General features: G+C 39.1%; 1 protein-coding gene across 1 annotated transcript in view; it reads left to right on the forward strand.

Annotated features, from left to right (window-relative positions):
* Window positions 1-14868, forward strand: part of PHACTR2 (phosphatase and actin regulator 2) — a 124247-nt gene that overhangs the window by 32002 nt on the left and 77377 nt on the right. The window contains exon 2 of the mRNA XM_069487731.1: window positions 998-1165. Coding sequence (XP_069343832.1) covers window positions 998-1165 — 168 coding nt within the window. The remainder of the gene's footprint in view (window positions 1-997; window positions 1166-14868) is intronic.

The raw sequence follows: 14868 nt of genomic DNA on the forward strand, positions 1-14868 counted from the left end.
CCCTTCCCCCTCTTTCTCCTTCTCCTCCTTCCTCTTCTTCCTCTTCCTCTTCTTGCCATAAATTCATTTTGCCTATTTTAGAACTTCCCATAAATAGAACCACACAGTATGTAATATTTTCTGTATGACTTTTTCAGCACAATATTTTTGAGCTGCATTCATGCTGTTGTATGTATCAATGGTTCTTTTTTATTATTATTATTTCTACGAGCTGTTTCATTGAGTGAATAATGCCATACTTTATTCATTCCGGCCTGCTTCCAGTTCTTTGCCATTCAACAGTTGGGGTAATATAAGTCATTGCTGTCTCCCTTCTGCTTAGAACATAGTGCAAAACAACTTAAGATTTTGTGCCTTTCTTCTGATTAATAAACTGGTAAAGGTGTACAAAGCTACGTTTTTAACACACAGAATACTCAACATTTTCCACATATTTCTTGTTGTTAGTGATAGCTACCTGTTTATTTGAAGCTGAAAACTTTGTAATAGAATCAAAAGATAGCTTTAGCTTTGTAAAAATAGAATTTAGCTTCTTGGCACCAAATTGTATTTTGCTAAGGAGAAACCATGGTTTTAACTACACCATAACTGTAATATGCATTACTGAGAATGCCAAACTAGCCTCTGGAGGAACATCCTATTTCAGGAATACTTGGAATACTCAATTTCTGCACAAAATATTGATGTGCTTGTTGCAGATGGTTTCAGCTGTGTTTCACAGACCCTTATGTGTCTGGCCCCACCTGTTATGTAAGTGTTTTGCTTCTTTTCTCTTTCCCCAGAATGATTTCCTAAGGGAACTATAATGTCTGATTGATTGATTGATTTACTGATGGATATCAGGGGAGTCCTACCAGCTGCAAAATGGGACAAAATAAACTTTATATGTGATTCATTAGAGTGGGCATGCTTACTGTTAACAGTCCAGGAAGAAATAGGTGATGTCGTTTCCAAATTTTATTACAACCTTTCTCTGACTTTATTTTTCTTTATACAGTTGACGGACTGGACAAAGCTTCTATAGCAAACTCAGATGGCCCCACAGCAGGTTCCCAAACACCTCCCTTCAAGAGAAAGGGGAAACTGTCCACCATCGGTAAAATCTTTAAACCTTGGAAATGGAGGAAAAAGAAGACAAGTGACAAATTTAGAGAAACCTCAGCAGGTATGAGTATCTTTGTTAGAAGATATCCTAAGGTAGAAAATGATGTTTTGCAGGGTTTCTTTTTTTGTTTTCTTTTTCAGAAAAAAGTTAATGGATGTTTGAAATGAAATTATTTCATTTAAGGATGAAACAACTCAAGAGTTCTGATTTGCCCCTTTTTTTGTACTGACTTCGACTTTCTAATATATTCTTATTTTTAAATTTATATAAAAAACTGATATATGGGGAGGGGCAGGTGAAATAGTGAAAAATTAGAAGAAGAAACATTGTCTATCCACACTGTGGCGGCAAGCATCCACTTTTACATACGCACACCGTCACGGGTATATCTAGCTACTCTAGTAGCACAGTCTTACTTGTTCATTAAAACTTTCTTAAAAAAATGTCTTTTTTGATGTATTTGTTCTATGAATAAGATTTAAATGGCTATATGAAAGAAAAGTGTTGCTGTGTTTGTTTAATTTTAAATTTTCATCATATCATTAGGACAAATAAATGGTCTGTGTCTTAAGAAATCCATAACCCTATTGGTGTGAAAAGTTTTGATTGTTAATTTAATTTGTGGATTTGTTAAACCTTAAGAATTGCATTGTGGAGTGCCTTTCACGTGGACTCACGGAGGAAGTTGGCTGTAAATCTCAGGCTAGAATTAAGCCCAATTTAAACGAGTTCCAGTGTCAGTGGTGTTTTGTTTAAGATAGAAAAGCATTTCTCTCTTTAGGAAGTTCAACATTCTCCATGATTACTGTTCAAAACAAACTCTTCATCAAAATCCCTCATTGTACCAGTCTATATTGTCAGTGTGTATACAGGGCCACCGAGCATATCGTATTGGTCTGTGCTAAGATAGAGCTGACCTTTCTTTTTAGAGCTGTGAAGTGAAATAGAAAATACTATCTACAACATAAGGGTGTGGAATAGGGAAAATCATCTCTGATGCATTTGCAGCTGTATTATTTCTTTGAGCATTTCATATTTAACAAGAAACAATGATAAGCTATCTAGGATTTACTTCAAAATAATCACGGAGGAATGGTGAAGTAGGTAAGAGTGTAGATGAAAGACGATTGGCAGTGAGATGATAATTATTTAAGCTGGGTAATGGGTACATGAGGTGTATTATTCTTATCTCTCTACCTGTAGATATTGGGAATTTTCCAAAATAAAAAGATAGAAAAAGAAGAGACACTTGGCCTACGGGATGGATGCTCTTCATTGCCTAAGTGGCTTCCTGGGTTAGGAGGCAGTGGGTAGTGGGGGACAGAGTGTTGAGTGTTGTGCTGAGTGAGGACACCTGGGTCGTGTTCTTGCCACCAAGGTGCTGAGTGACCTTACACGAATCAGATCAGCCCCTGAGCTTTGATTTCCTTTTCTACAAAATCAGGGGGTTGAATGAGCTGAATTTTAAGGTGCTTCAGTTCCAGATTTTGTCATTGGTCTTCAGGGAGACCCTTGATCCTTCTGGTCCTTGGCTGGGCATCTTGTTCTCCTTTGTTCTTTGGCTGTTTTTAATAAAACCATGCTGGCCTTCTTAAGTGCCTCTGTCTCATGTTTCCCTAAGCATTGGGAGAATCTGGTTCCTCAAGTAGTCAAGTTACCATGACTACTCGAGCTGGGAGTAGGGCTCCGGACAGTAGCATTAAGAAGATAATGAGAAGAGAGGATGGAAAGTCTCCTCACTTGTCTCTCTTGTCCTTTACCTGAATCTGACCTACTAATTTTTCTCTCCTTAAAGTAGAGAAGACATCTATTCTCTTTCCTTGTCACCTTGTGTTAATTATTTTAACAGTAGGGAGGCTGTAGCACATTTCCACCATCTCTGAATAGTTAAGAATAGTCCTTTTAAACAGCATTTAAGTGTTATTTTATGTTATCCTGTGTTTATTCAGATCAAGGGTAGCCTATCCTTCTTCATTTTCTGTTTCCTTTTCTAACTTTCTAATTCACACACGATTTTATGTAAGTTTAGTTCTAAGAAGTTATTTGTGGATACTTACATCCGTGGTTCCTAAGGACTACCAAACTACACTAAAAACCTGAAAAAGTTATTAAATGCCTCCTTGGCCTATTTTTTCCATCAAAATTGCAACATAATAGAATAAAAACGAGCCAAGTACATGTATTAACAATCTTTTGTGAATTTCTGTGCTACATTTACATGTAATCATTTGTTTTAAACCCATATGCCTAATGTTTTATTTGAACCTCGTAAGATGTGATGCAATGTCCTGTTATCAAGTATTTCACTGTCACCTTATTTGTATATTTATTTAAAGGCATAATTTTTTGCCAAGATATGTGGAATATATAAGTAAAGCTTAAAACAAAGGGATAAAATGGTGTATCCCACGTTAGTTTTCTTCGCATTGAAGAAAGATGTTACGTCTAGAGGAAAACTGATGGATTTGGAAATAACCAAGAGAAAAGTATTTTCTTCTTTAAAAAATTATCTCAAACTGAAATGGAGCTGTTTGGATATAATCAAGGCCATATGCAGTCTGGCAATTAATGAAGGACACCGTAGGCTAGACCCACAATATCTTGGGGTTGGAAAGAAGGTGCATTTCTTCTGAGAAAGTGACTCTTCTATGTTTGTGCTTCTCTTAAACTCCTATCTTGATATGCACATGGACATGAATCTTACTGTGTTCCACTACGCAGTGCGTAATACCACTTTTCCTGGTATGGAATTTTGTTGTAGGAATTTTTAATTCGTAGTAGATAGGACACAGCACTAATTTATTAATGCCATTGCAATAATATGTTTCCTATTGTGGTAGGAAGTAAGAAGGGTCCCATCCTTGGCCTGTTTGGGTGGTCCTTGAGTCAACTATATTTTGAATGTTCCATATCAACCTGTAGGGCATCTCGTCCTATAAGACAGAGTGGCTTGTGCCCCAACTTCTTGTTCTCTGGCCTTTTTTTAAAGCAGAAAATTACCGGTATCTTCGACTCTGGTTTAGGCTGTTCAGTGCCTGGCAGTTAGGTTCTAGGGCAGGAGGATATCCCTCATTGCCGTCTACTTTCCCCAGGTACCCCTCTCCATTGCTTTGCCTCTCCTGAGTGAGAGCGCACTTCTTTAGTCCTAAGCTCTAGTTCTATCCCTTCCTTATCTCCGAACTCAAAATGCCCCTTAACAACCTTCTTCCCCGACATAATCACTTCTTCCTGTTTTGCTTTGTTTTGATTTGATTTGTGTTTTGGGGGGCGAGGTTCCTTCCTCTGGATCTTTATATATGCTTGCATCTCCCCAAAGCTAGAAGTGTAAACAAACACCCCATCTAAACACAGTTATTCCTCTCGCTTCTGCATAGTCTGTTACCACCAAGACCAAACTTACCGAAAATCCAACCTATGTCTGCTGCTTCCACGTTCTCCCCACGCTCTCATTCCTTTCCCCACTGCAGTAGGTCCCTGCATCCCACACTCACTGAGGGGCTGCTCCAGGCAGCCTTATCATTAAATTTAGTGTCATTCTCTCATTTTCATCCATTCTAGTCTCTACTGATCGTTCTTTTTTATTCACAAAATACCTCGTTCTTGGTTTACAAAAGCTGTTATCTTGGTTGTCTTTGACTTTTCTTTCTCTCTCTTTCCCCCTCTCTTCTTCTCATCACTGCTGACTCCCTGAGGGAAGTTTGCTACATGCCTCAGCTCTTCTCTCTCTTTGAATGTGCCCTTCCTCTCAATCCCCACGTCCCTCAGACTGGCCCACGCTGGAGCGGATGCCCTGGCACATCTACCCAAGCACCTGATGGGCAGCACCACCTAACAACGTGTTATCTCAGAATCCGTTCATACGGTCTACGTATATCCACGCTGAAAATGTGCTATGTGTCAGGCACTGATAAACACTATGAATGGACATGGGGAGTGAAGGAGGAGGGAATAGAAAAGTACTATGTAGAAATGTTTTCAACCAAAACAGATCCCCTGCCAACCCCAGCTATCCTTGCTAGTGTAGACATGGCTTTCTTTGGCATCCAGACTTTGACTCATGGAGTTCGGTGACTCTTGTCTCTCACCATCTACATTCTAACAGTTCTTAAAACCTTTGAATTATTCTCTCCTTGTGCAGAGTCTTTAACGTCAGCCTGTGTTCTTAATCCCTTTTGTCCAGTCCTTATCGCCATGTCTCAATACTGCATTGTAGCCTTTTTGCCATTCTTAGGTATTTGCAGCTGGCTGTAGAAAGCTACAGAGTGCTAGAGAAGGCAGGGCGAGGCTGGGTTCTGGCATGAAACCTGCCTATGAGGGGAACTTGACCTGGCTGGTGAAGCTGACAGAGGAGGTTCAGGATGGCACAGGCTGTCACGAACCCCACGGTAACCACGATAACATCTTCACAAATCTCAAGCCAGGCAAATAGAGTAATGGGTACTTCACAACAAAATGACACATGTTCCAACAGGTAGGTAGAATCACGGGGCATCCAGGTGAGCAATACTGGGAAATTCAGGCAGGCCTCAGTAACCGGGGTGTTCTTTACTCAGGTGGGAGTATTTGGGTAGGGCAGATAGTGCCTCATGTTGGGGAGCAGAAACATTCAAACAGAACCCCATCCTTTTTTAAGGAACAAGGGAATAGAGCTGGTAGCTAGGATGGGAACTTACCAAAAGTCTCAGGACAGAAACTCACTATACTAAAGTGGAACCCAGAGGATGGATCTGGGGAAGGGTCTCCTAGGACCCCAAACCTCTGGTGCTAGAGCTACTGTTGCCAGAATGGCACAGCCCCAGAGCTGGGTGGGCAGAGAGAGGAGGGCTGGCTCCGGTTGGCAGCTGCGGCCCCAGGTGTGTGGATCTGAGGACATAGGTGGGCAGAGCACCCATCTCTCCCTCCACTCCTCCAGATCCTCCTGGACACCACCGTGAGGGAACATTCCTCGGGTGGAACTTTGGTCCTGTCACTTGCCTCAAAAGCGTGACAGACCCATATTGTTTCCTGATGAATTGCAGACTCCTCAGCTCTCTTTGATTTAACCAAACTGACCTCACCTGCCTTGTCTTTCGCTCTTAGTCCACATGCCTTGGACTTCAGTCATGCTGGGTTCCCCACTGAGCATTCCCCCAGCCTTCTTGGTCCCCTGGCTTTTCTTCCTGCCTTTTCCTTTGCCTCCGAGCACTTCCTTCCCATGGCTACACCTGTTGAAATACCAGCAACCATTCAAGGGTCACTGACGCGTCTCTTCCTCCCAAAGACATTCTGACTTTGACTCTGTAGCATCTAGTAGGAGCCTCCTGCTTTGCTTGTACTCCTGTTAGGATGTGTATATTTTGACTTTTTTTCTAGTTTAAGTGTCTTATGCTGCTAATTGACTGTGTAAAGTACTTAAGGGCACAGACTATCTCACTCATAGAGGTGCTTTATATAAGAACTTGTACCTGAGATGTGTTCAAAAAATATGCCTTGAATGGCTTATTTATTGAATATCCACTATAACAAAAAATGCAGCTTTAGGACTTTATGAAAGAAACTGAAGATTAAAAAATCATAATGGGAAAAAAAAGACATCAAATTAAAATACTACCCAAAACCATATACTTCTCAATTACAACTATGTACCACTATTAAGAAGCTAATAAAATAATTAAGAGAAAATTTCTCTTTCCCGTATTTTGCCCTTATTTAAGAATAAGTTATACTCCTAAATAAAGAAAATCAAGGAAACTTATCTTCATTCAAATTGTGATTTTTTTCACATTGTTAGTAATGGGAAAGGAATGCCTATCTCTAGATATTTAAGTAACATTGTTACCTAAAGTGTCAGCATTCTAGGAATCAAACTAACTTATAGAGAGGCACCTGGGGAAAACTTTAATTTACTGAAGGGACTCTGCATTCCTTAATAATAATAATGGCTAATTTTTATTGAATGCTATTATGTACCAGTTTCTACTCCAAGAACTTTTTTCATATTAACTCATTGAATCATCAAAACCACCTTATGAAGTGCTCCTCTTATCCCAGCTCTTCTGGTGAGGAGATTGGGGCCAGGAAATTCAGGTGATTTCCCAAGAAGACACACCTGGGAGGAGGCGAAGGCAGTATTTGAATAAGATGCCTTAGTCAGTACTTCTGACCATTATACTATATTGCATCTCTAAAAGATAACTTCCTACCCAGATCAGTAAGGATCAATCATTAAAAGGTGACTCTAATGCATGGATTTGCTTCATACACTAGTTTTCGCTGTAAGAAGGATTTGGTCTGAAGAATTATTTTGGCTCTACTTGACTGGCCTGATTTCAGTAGTGTACATGTAGAAAAATGTTTGGCAGGGATCAAAGCTATGTTTGGTCTTATTAAAGGATAATATTCTCTGTAACCATAGAGACATAATGTTGCTACTTTGGATTATTTTTCATATCTAGAAAGTAGGGCAAAATTAAAGGATTTGCCCAAGGTGATATTTGTTAAGGACTGCTCTGATGGCCTTTATAAATGACAGCATTTGGATTTTACCTATCTCGTTCCACTAAGAAGTTGGAAATGCTTTTATGTATTATTCACCCTCACATCATATTGTGGAAGGGGAGGGAATCTCTTCCTTTTACTCTCCACTATAGCGAGAAAAGTTGCATAACCAGCCAAAGGCCACACAGCACATCCAGGTCTGTGGATCCAATTCCAAGCAAGGAGTTAGAATAGCGAATGGGGGGAGGTTCCAGTTTAAAATAGGGTGGTCAGGGAAAGTTTACTGGGAAGGCAACATTTGAGCAAAGGCAGGAAGGAGGAAGGGAAGGCGCTGAGAGAAATCCTGTTGAGTAATCACATGAGTTAGACCTAGCATGCATTTCCTTCTATCAACAATGGCATGAATATGTGTGATTCTCCTCCTTTGCAAACTTTACTCTGTCTGACAATTTAACAATTAAAATGCCTCACGTTCATGGACCTCATGGTTGTTAATCTTGATATATCTGTGGCCAGCACTGTGGCTTCTAACAAATTATGTAATTTCACTCTACACAATTCTACCAGAACAGGAGCAAGAAATCGGGAAAGGGTTTTAACTCTGTAATATAAACATTTTGTTATGGCTTCCTTTCTTCAAATCAAACCTAATGGAGTTCAAGTTTAGAATCCCTCATTATGTTGGTGTTTTTTGGTGGATCAAGTCCTACTGACACTGCCTATGTAAGTTGAAATAATAATGCATTATTGCCTCTGTACTAACTGACATACTGGTGCTGTCTCAATACTGCATTTTTAGATTACTTGGAATTATGAGTATCTTCCCAAACCAATTTGCAAACTTCCAATTAATCCACAGTATACCTGAAGCCTGGTACTATTAATACTTGTTCAAACACAGCCAAACACTATTTATTGTTACTATAGTAAACTGCTTTTTGAATTTTCAATTGAAACTGAGAATTTTAGGGTTGCAAAGGACCTTACTAGCCATCTCGTTCTGTCTCTAGGGCAGGAGTCACCCCTTTCTCCAGCAACCTTGATAACATATAGTCATTGAGCTTCTTCCTGAACTCCTAATTCTAAGCTCTAACTGTTGGGGAAGTTTTCTTTTGTACAGGCCTGAAACAAGTTATCTCCAATCTTTCTAAGCATCCTGGGGGGTCGGGTCTCCTAATCACATTGATACATGGTCATCCTTCCATCTTTTCTTAAAGTTCTTTCATTCCCTTTATCTGTTTTCAATGTTGGAGTTTCTCAGTGTAGCAGCATATTAAATTGTCTTGTTTACTGAGTTTTTATTGAGTTCCAGGCTCGACGCAGTGTGTGCTGGGGACATAGTGATAAACAAGCCTGACAGGCTCCCTGCTCTCCGGGAGTCCACAGGGTGACCCATGTGTCTGGGCATACTTCATGCCCTCCCCCTTTTTTAAGCTATTTTAAATGCTAAGCTAACGTGGTGACTTTATCCCAAATTCTTATTACTTGTATTTCACCAACGACATTTTCACTATTTAGAATCAAGTCCAAAATAAGAGTTTTCCTGCGGGTACACACACCTTCCTCATAGAGTCCTGACCGGCATGCTTCCTCCTGACAGTAGACCCCCCTTTGTGTCAGATCTGTCTCTTTCGAGTTGTCAGGACTCCTGTCCCTCTGTCTCAACGAGTTACTTCTTTGTATTAACATCTCATGTCTCCTTTGTTTATTACTCCTGCAATTCAAGAGCTCTGAGCCCATACACATCATACCCAGACTTCTTGGGTGCTCTTGTCTCTGCAAGTACCATAAGTTTCTAGCCTTGTTTTTTTTTTTTTTTCCTGTTCTAGCTGCTATCCTCCATGATATCTGTTCTGATACGATTATCTGAGTGTTTTCTTCTTCCCCTCTAATTCAGTTTAAGGTCATCTTCAATAGGCCAGTTCAGTGAGCGTCTTCCCAAATGTCATTTCTGTTTTCATGTAATGGGCCCCACCTCTTGTCAGGCTAGTGCTGCTGTACTAACGTTATGGTCCAGAGTTCAGACCTTGTCTTTGACGCCATCAATGCAGACAGCTTCTCACTGTCTTTCCCTGCTCTTTTGTATATAGTAATCTGTGGCCGGAAGAGGAAAAACCACACCCCACCTTCTATGCCTTCCTGTTTTCTGCTCAGGACTTCTGACTAACTGGACCATCCAGATTGCTTCCGGGGAAGACAGTTATTCCTATTTTTAAAAGTCAGGAAAGGAGGGATTGAGGAGTTTTGGCGTGCCCTCCTTCATGTCCTGAGAAGCACACTGTGAGACGACAGCACTCCTTCTGCCTCAGCCGTGCAGGGCTGTGTGGGGCTGGCAGCTCACACACCTCAGTGAGCGCTCAGTGGTGACCACTTTTTGACACTTCCTGCTGGCTCTGGTGTATCCTCCTTGTCAGCCATTCATACAGCACATATTCACTGAGCTTCTACCATGTCCCAGAGGCTGTCCTAGGCACTAGAGATACGATAGTTAGCAAAAGGGGTAAAGTCCCCAACCTCATGAAGCCTGGTATTCCAGGGAGGAGGATTGTAGGGGGAAATCAGAGCATATATATAGAGATTGAGAGCAGTGGGCTAGTGAGAGAAGGGGCCTTGTCCTTTGCTCTAGGCTTGGTGTCTCTGGTACCGCTCTTCCCCTGTCCTTCTTACCTGCTGTCCAATGCCAGATCTACACAGTGCCTCAATTTTTCCTCACCTGTGTGTTACCTTTTTCCCTCATGTCAACCTCTTAACCGTAGTTTTGGTTCCTCTTTTCTCCTTGAAAGCATTTCTTTTTGTGACTCCCTTAACTGTATTACTTTTTCGATTTCTTCTAAATATCTTTCATCTTTTCCAGACTGGAGAAAAGGGAGATGTTCCCCGACTGCTTTCACCTTCTCTTTTAGTGGGAAAACTGGTTTATATTTATAGCTCACCTGTTGGTGGCTCCTCTTTAATGGAGAAAAATAAAGGTGACCCTGTAGTCCAGAGAAAGATAGATTTATTCTTTTTGACAACTCCAGTGTAGACTCCTGAGATTTCCTTAGAAGTAGCTGTGGTGTGGCTTGCATGGGAGGTAGATAAGCAAAGGCACCATGAACGGGTTCACTCTCTATTGCTGCATGTGTGACCATGACCTTCTCAAAAGAGGTCATTCTCTTGGTCTTTCATCATTTGGGTGTTTTTTTCTTTGTTTTTTATATACATGTATGTGTATGAGTGTACAGGTCTAAGGATTTTAATATATGTATATTTTTGTCTAGCTACTAGTACGGTCAGGGTATATCAGAATTCTATCACTCAGTAAATCTCCTTCATGCTGTTTTTTATAGTCATACCCTACTCCACATCCCTCCTCCCACCTCCTAACCTCTGGCAACTACTGATCTGTTCTTCACTATAGTTTTGTTATATCAAGAATGCTGTATAAATGGGATCATTCAGTATGAAATCTTTTGAGATTGGCTTCTTGCCCTCAGCATAGCAGAGTGATTCATAAGAGATTCATCCAGGTGGTTGAGAAATACATCAGGTCGTTGCATGTATCCATCATTCCTTTTTATTGTTGAATAGTACTCCATGGTATAGATGTGCCATAGTTTGTTTATCCGTTTACCTGTTGAAAGACATACGGGTTGTTTTTAGTTTGAGGTAATTATGAATAAAGCTGCTATAAACATTCTTGTATAGGTTTCTGTGTGAGCGAAAGTTTTAATTTCTCTAGGGAAAATATGTAGGAATGGGATTGTTGAGTCTTATGTTAAATGTGTATTTAACTTTATATGCAACTACAAAATTATTTTCCAGAGTTTTGCATTCCTGCCAGCAGTGTAGGAAAGTTTCAGTTGCTCCTTATCCTTGTCAACACTTGTGTTGTCATTATTATTTTTTTATTATGGTAAAAAACATATTATAAAATTTACTATCTCAACCATTTTCAAATGTGCAGTTCAGTAGTATTAAGCATATTTACATCATTGTGTAAACAGATTTCTAGAACTTTTTCATCTTGCAGAACTGAAACTTTATGCCTATTAAACGACTTCCTTTTTGCCTCTTGGCAACTGCCATTCTACTTTCTATATCTGTGAATTTGACTACTTTAGATCCCACATATAAATTACCCAGTATTTGTCTTTTTGTGACTAGTTTATTTCATTTAGTATAATGTCCTCGAGATTCATCCATGCTGTGGCATGTGACTGGATTTTTTTCCTTTTTAAAGCTGCAGAGTATAGCACGTTTTGTTTATCCATGCACCTGTCAGTGGACATTTGGGCTGCATCCGCCTCTTAGCTATTGTGAATAGTGCTGCTGTGAACACGGATGTGCTGTCGTTAGTTTTATGTTAGCCATTTCAGTAGGTATATAGTGATATTTTGTCATGGTTTTAATTTGTATTTCCCTAATGGCCAATGATGTTGAACTTCTTTTTTCTTGATCCATGCATAATACTTGTACATATTTATGGGGTACAAGTGATATTTTGTTACATACATATAATGTGTAATGATTAACTCAGGGTATTTAGGATATTCATCACCTTGAACGTTTATCATTCTATTGTTGGGAACATTTCAAATTCTCTCTTCTAGGTGTTTTGAAATATGTAGTACATATGTTGTTAGCCACTGTGCTATTGGACATTGGAACTTATTCCTTCCATTTCACTGTATGTTTGTGTCATTCACACACACACACATATGCACACACGCCCTCTTCCCAGCCTCTGGTAACTATCATTTTCCTCTCTACCTCAATGAGATCGACTTTTTCAGCTCCTAAATATAAGCGAGGACATGTGATATTTGTCTTTCTGTGCCTGGCTTTTTTCACTTAATATAATGTCCTCCAGTTCCATCCATGTTGCTGCAATTGACAGGATTTCATTGTTTTTTTATGGCTGAATAACATTTCATTGTTTATGTTTCATTTTCTTTATCCATTCATCTGTTGATGGACACTTAGGTTGATTCCATATCTTGGCTATTGTGAACAGTGCTGCAGTCAACATGGAGGTGCAGGTATCCCTTTGATATACTGATTTTCGTTCCTTTGGATAAATACCCAGTAGTGGGATTGCTGGATAATATGGTAGTTCTGTTTTTAATTTTTTGAGAAACCTCCATAATATTTCCCATAATGGCTGTACTAATTTACATTCCCACCAACAGTTTATGAGAGTCCCTTTTCTCTGCATCCTCACCAGCATTTGTCATTTTTAGTCTTTTTGATAGTAGCCATTCTAACTAAGGTAAGATAATATCTCATTGTGGTTTTTATATGCATTTCCCAAGTGATTAGTGATATTGAGCATTTTGTCATGTATTTGTTAGCCATTTGTATATTTTCTTTTGAGAAATGCGTATTCAGATCATTTGCCCACTTTTTAATGGGACTAATTATTTTGTGCTGTTGAGTTGTTTGAGTTTCTCATACATACCTCAACATAATAAAGGCCATATATGACAGACCCACAGCTAACATCATATGGAATGGGGAAAATTAAAAGTCTTTCCTCTGAGAACTGGGACAAGACACGGATGCCCACTTTACCACTCCTATTCAACTGGAAGTCCTAGCCAGAGCAGTCAGGCAAGAGAAAGAAATAAAAGGCATTCAGATTGGAAAGAGAAAGTTAAATTGTTCCTCTTTGCAGATAATATGATCTTATATCTAGAAAACCTAAAACTCCTAGATCTGAGAAACAAAGTGGCAGGATACAAAATCAACATACAAAAATCTGTAGCGTTTCTGTACACCAATATTGAACTAACTGAAAAAGAAATCAAAAAAGCAATCACATTTACAATAGCTACAATAAAAATACCTTGGAATAAATTTAACCAAGGAGATAAAAGATTACAAAACACTAGTGAAAAAAATTCAAGAGGACAACAAATGGAAAGACATCCCATGCTCATTGATTGGAAGAATTAATACCATTAAAATGAACACACTACCCAAAGCAATCTATAGATCCAATGCAATCCTATCAAAATACCAATGATATTCTTCACAGAAATAGAAAAAACAATCCTAAAATTTGTATGGAATCAAAAAAGAGCCTGTGGCTCACGCCTGTGATCCTAGCACTTTGGGAAGCCAAGGAAGGAGGATTGCTAGAGGCCAGGAGTTTGAGGCCAGGAGTTTGAGACTAGCTTGGGCAACACAGTGAGACCCTGTCTCCAAAAAAAATTTTTTTTAATTAGTTAAGTGTGGTGATGTGCACTTACAGTTCCAGCTACTCAGGAGGCTGAGACTGGAGGATTGCTTGAGTCCAGGAGTTCAAAGCTTCAATGAGCTATGATCATGCCACTGCACTCCAGCCTGGGCAACAGAGCAAAACCCTGTCTCTAAAAAAAAAAAGAACCCGATATCCAAAGAAATTCCTGAGCAAAATGGACAAAGCTGGAGGCATCATTCTGTCTGACTTCAAAATTTATTACAAGGCAATAGTGACCCAAACAGCATGATATTGATATAACAGGATTTTATTCTTATTTTTATGGTCAAATAGCATTTCATTATTTATGTTTCATTTTCTTTATTCATTCATCTTTTGATGAACCAGTGGAACAGAATAGAGATCTCAGAAATAAATCCATATATTTGTAGCCAACTGATTTGCAACAAAGGCACCAGGAACATACATTGGGGAAAGGACAGTCTCTTCAATAAATGATTCTTGGAAAACTAGATATTCATATGAAGAAGAGTGAAATTAGACCCCTATCTCTCACCATATATAAACATCAGCTCAAAATGGATTAAAGACTTAAATATAAGAACCCAAACTTCCAGTAGGAAGAAAACATAGGGGAAACACTCCAGAACATTGGTTTAGACAAAGAATTTGTGGCTAAGACCTCAAGTGCAAAGGCAACAAATACAAAAATAGACAAATGGGACTATATTAAACTAAAAAGTTTCTGCACAGCAAAGGAAACTATCAACAGAGTGAAGAGACAGCATATTGAGTGGGAGAAAATAATTGCAAAATATTCATCCAACAGTGAACTTTTTTTCATGTACTTATCTGCCATCTATGTACCTTCTTTGGTAAATTTTCTATTTAGGTCTTTTGTATATTTTTATTGGGTTATTTCTTTTCTTACTATTGAATTTTGAGAGTTCTTTATATAGAAGTTCTTTGCTGGATATGTGATTTGCAAATATTTTCTCCCACTCTGTAGCTTATCTTTTCATTCTCTTAACAATGTCTTTTGCAGAGGAAAAATTTTTAATTTTGTTGAAATCCAATTTATAAATTTTTTCTTTATAGATCA

This window comes from Eulemur rufifrons, chromosome 15 (genome assembly GCF_041146395.1).
Source record: "Eulemur rufifrons isolate Redbay chromosome 15, OSU_ERuf_1, whole genome shotgun sequence".
In the NCBI taxonomy this organism is placed as follows: Eukaryota; Metazoa; Chordata; class Mammalia; order Primates; family Lemuridae; genus Eulemur; species Eulemur rufifrons.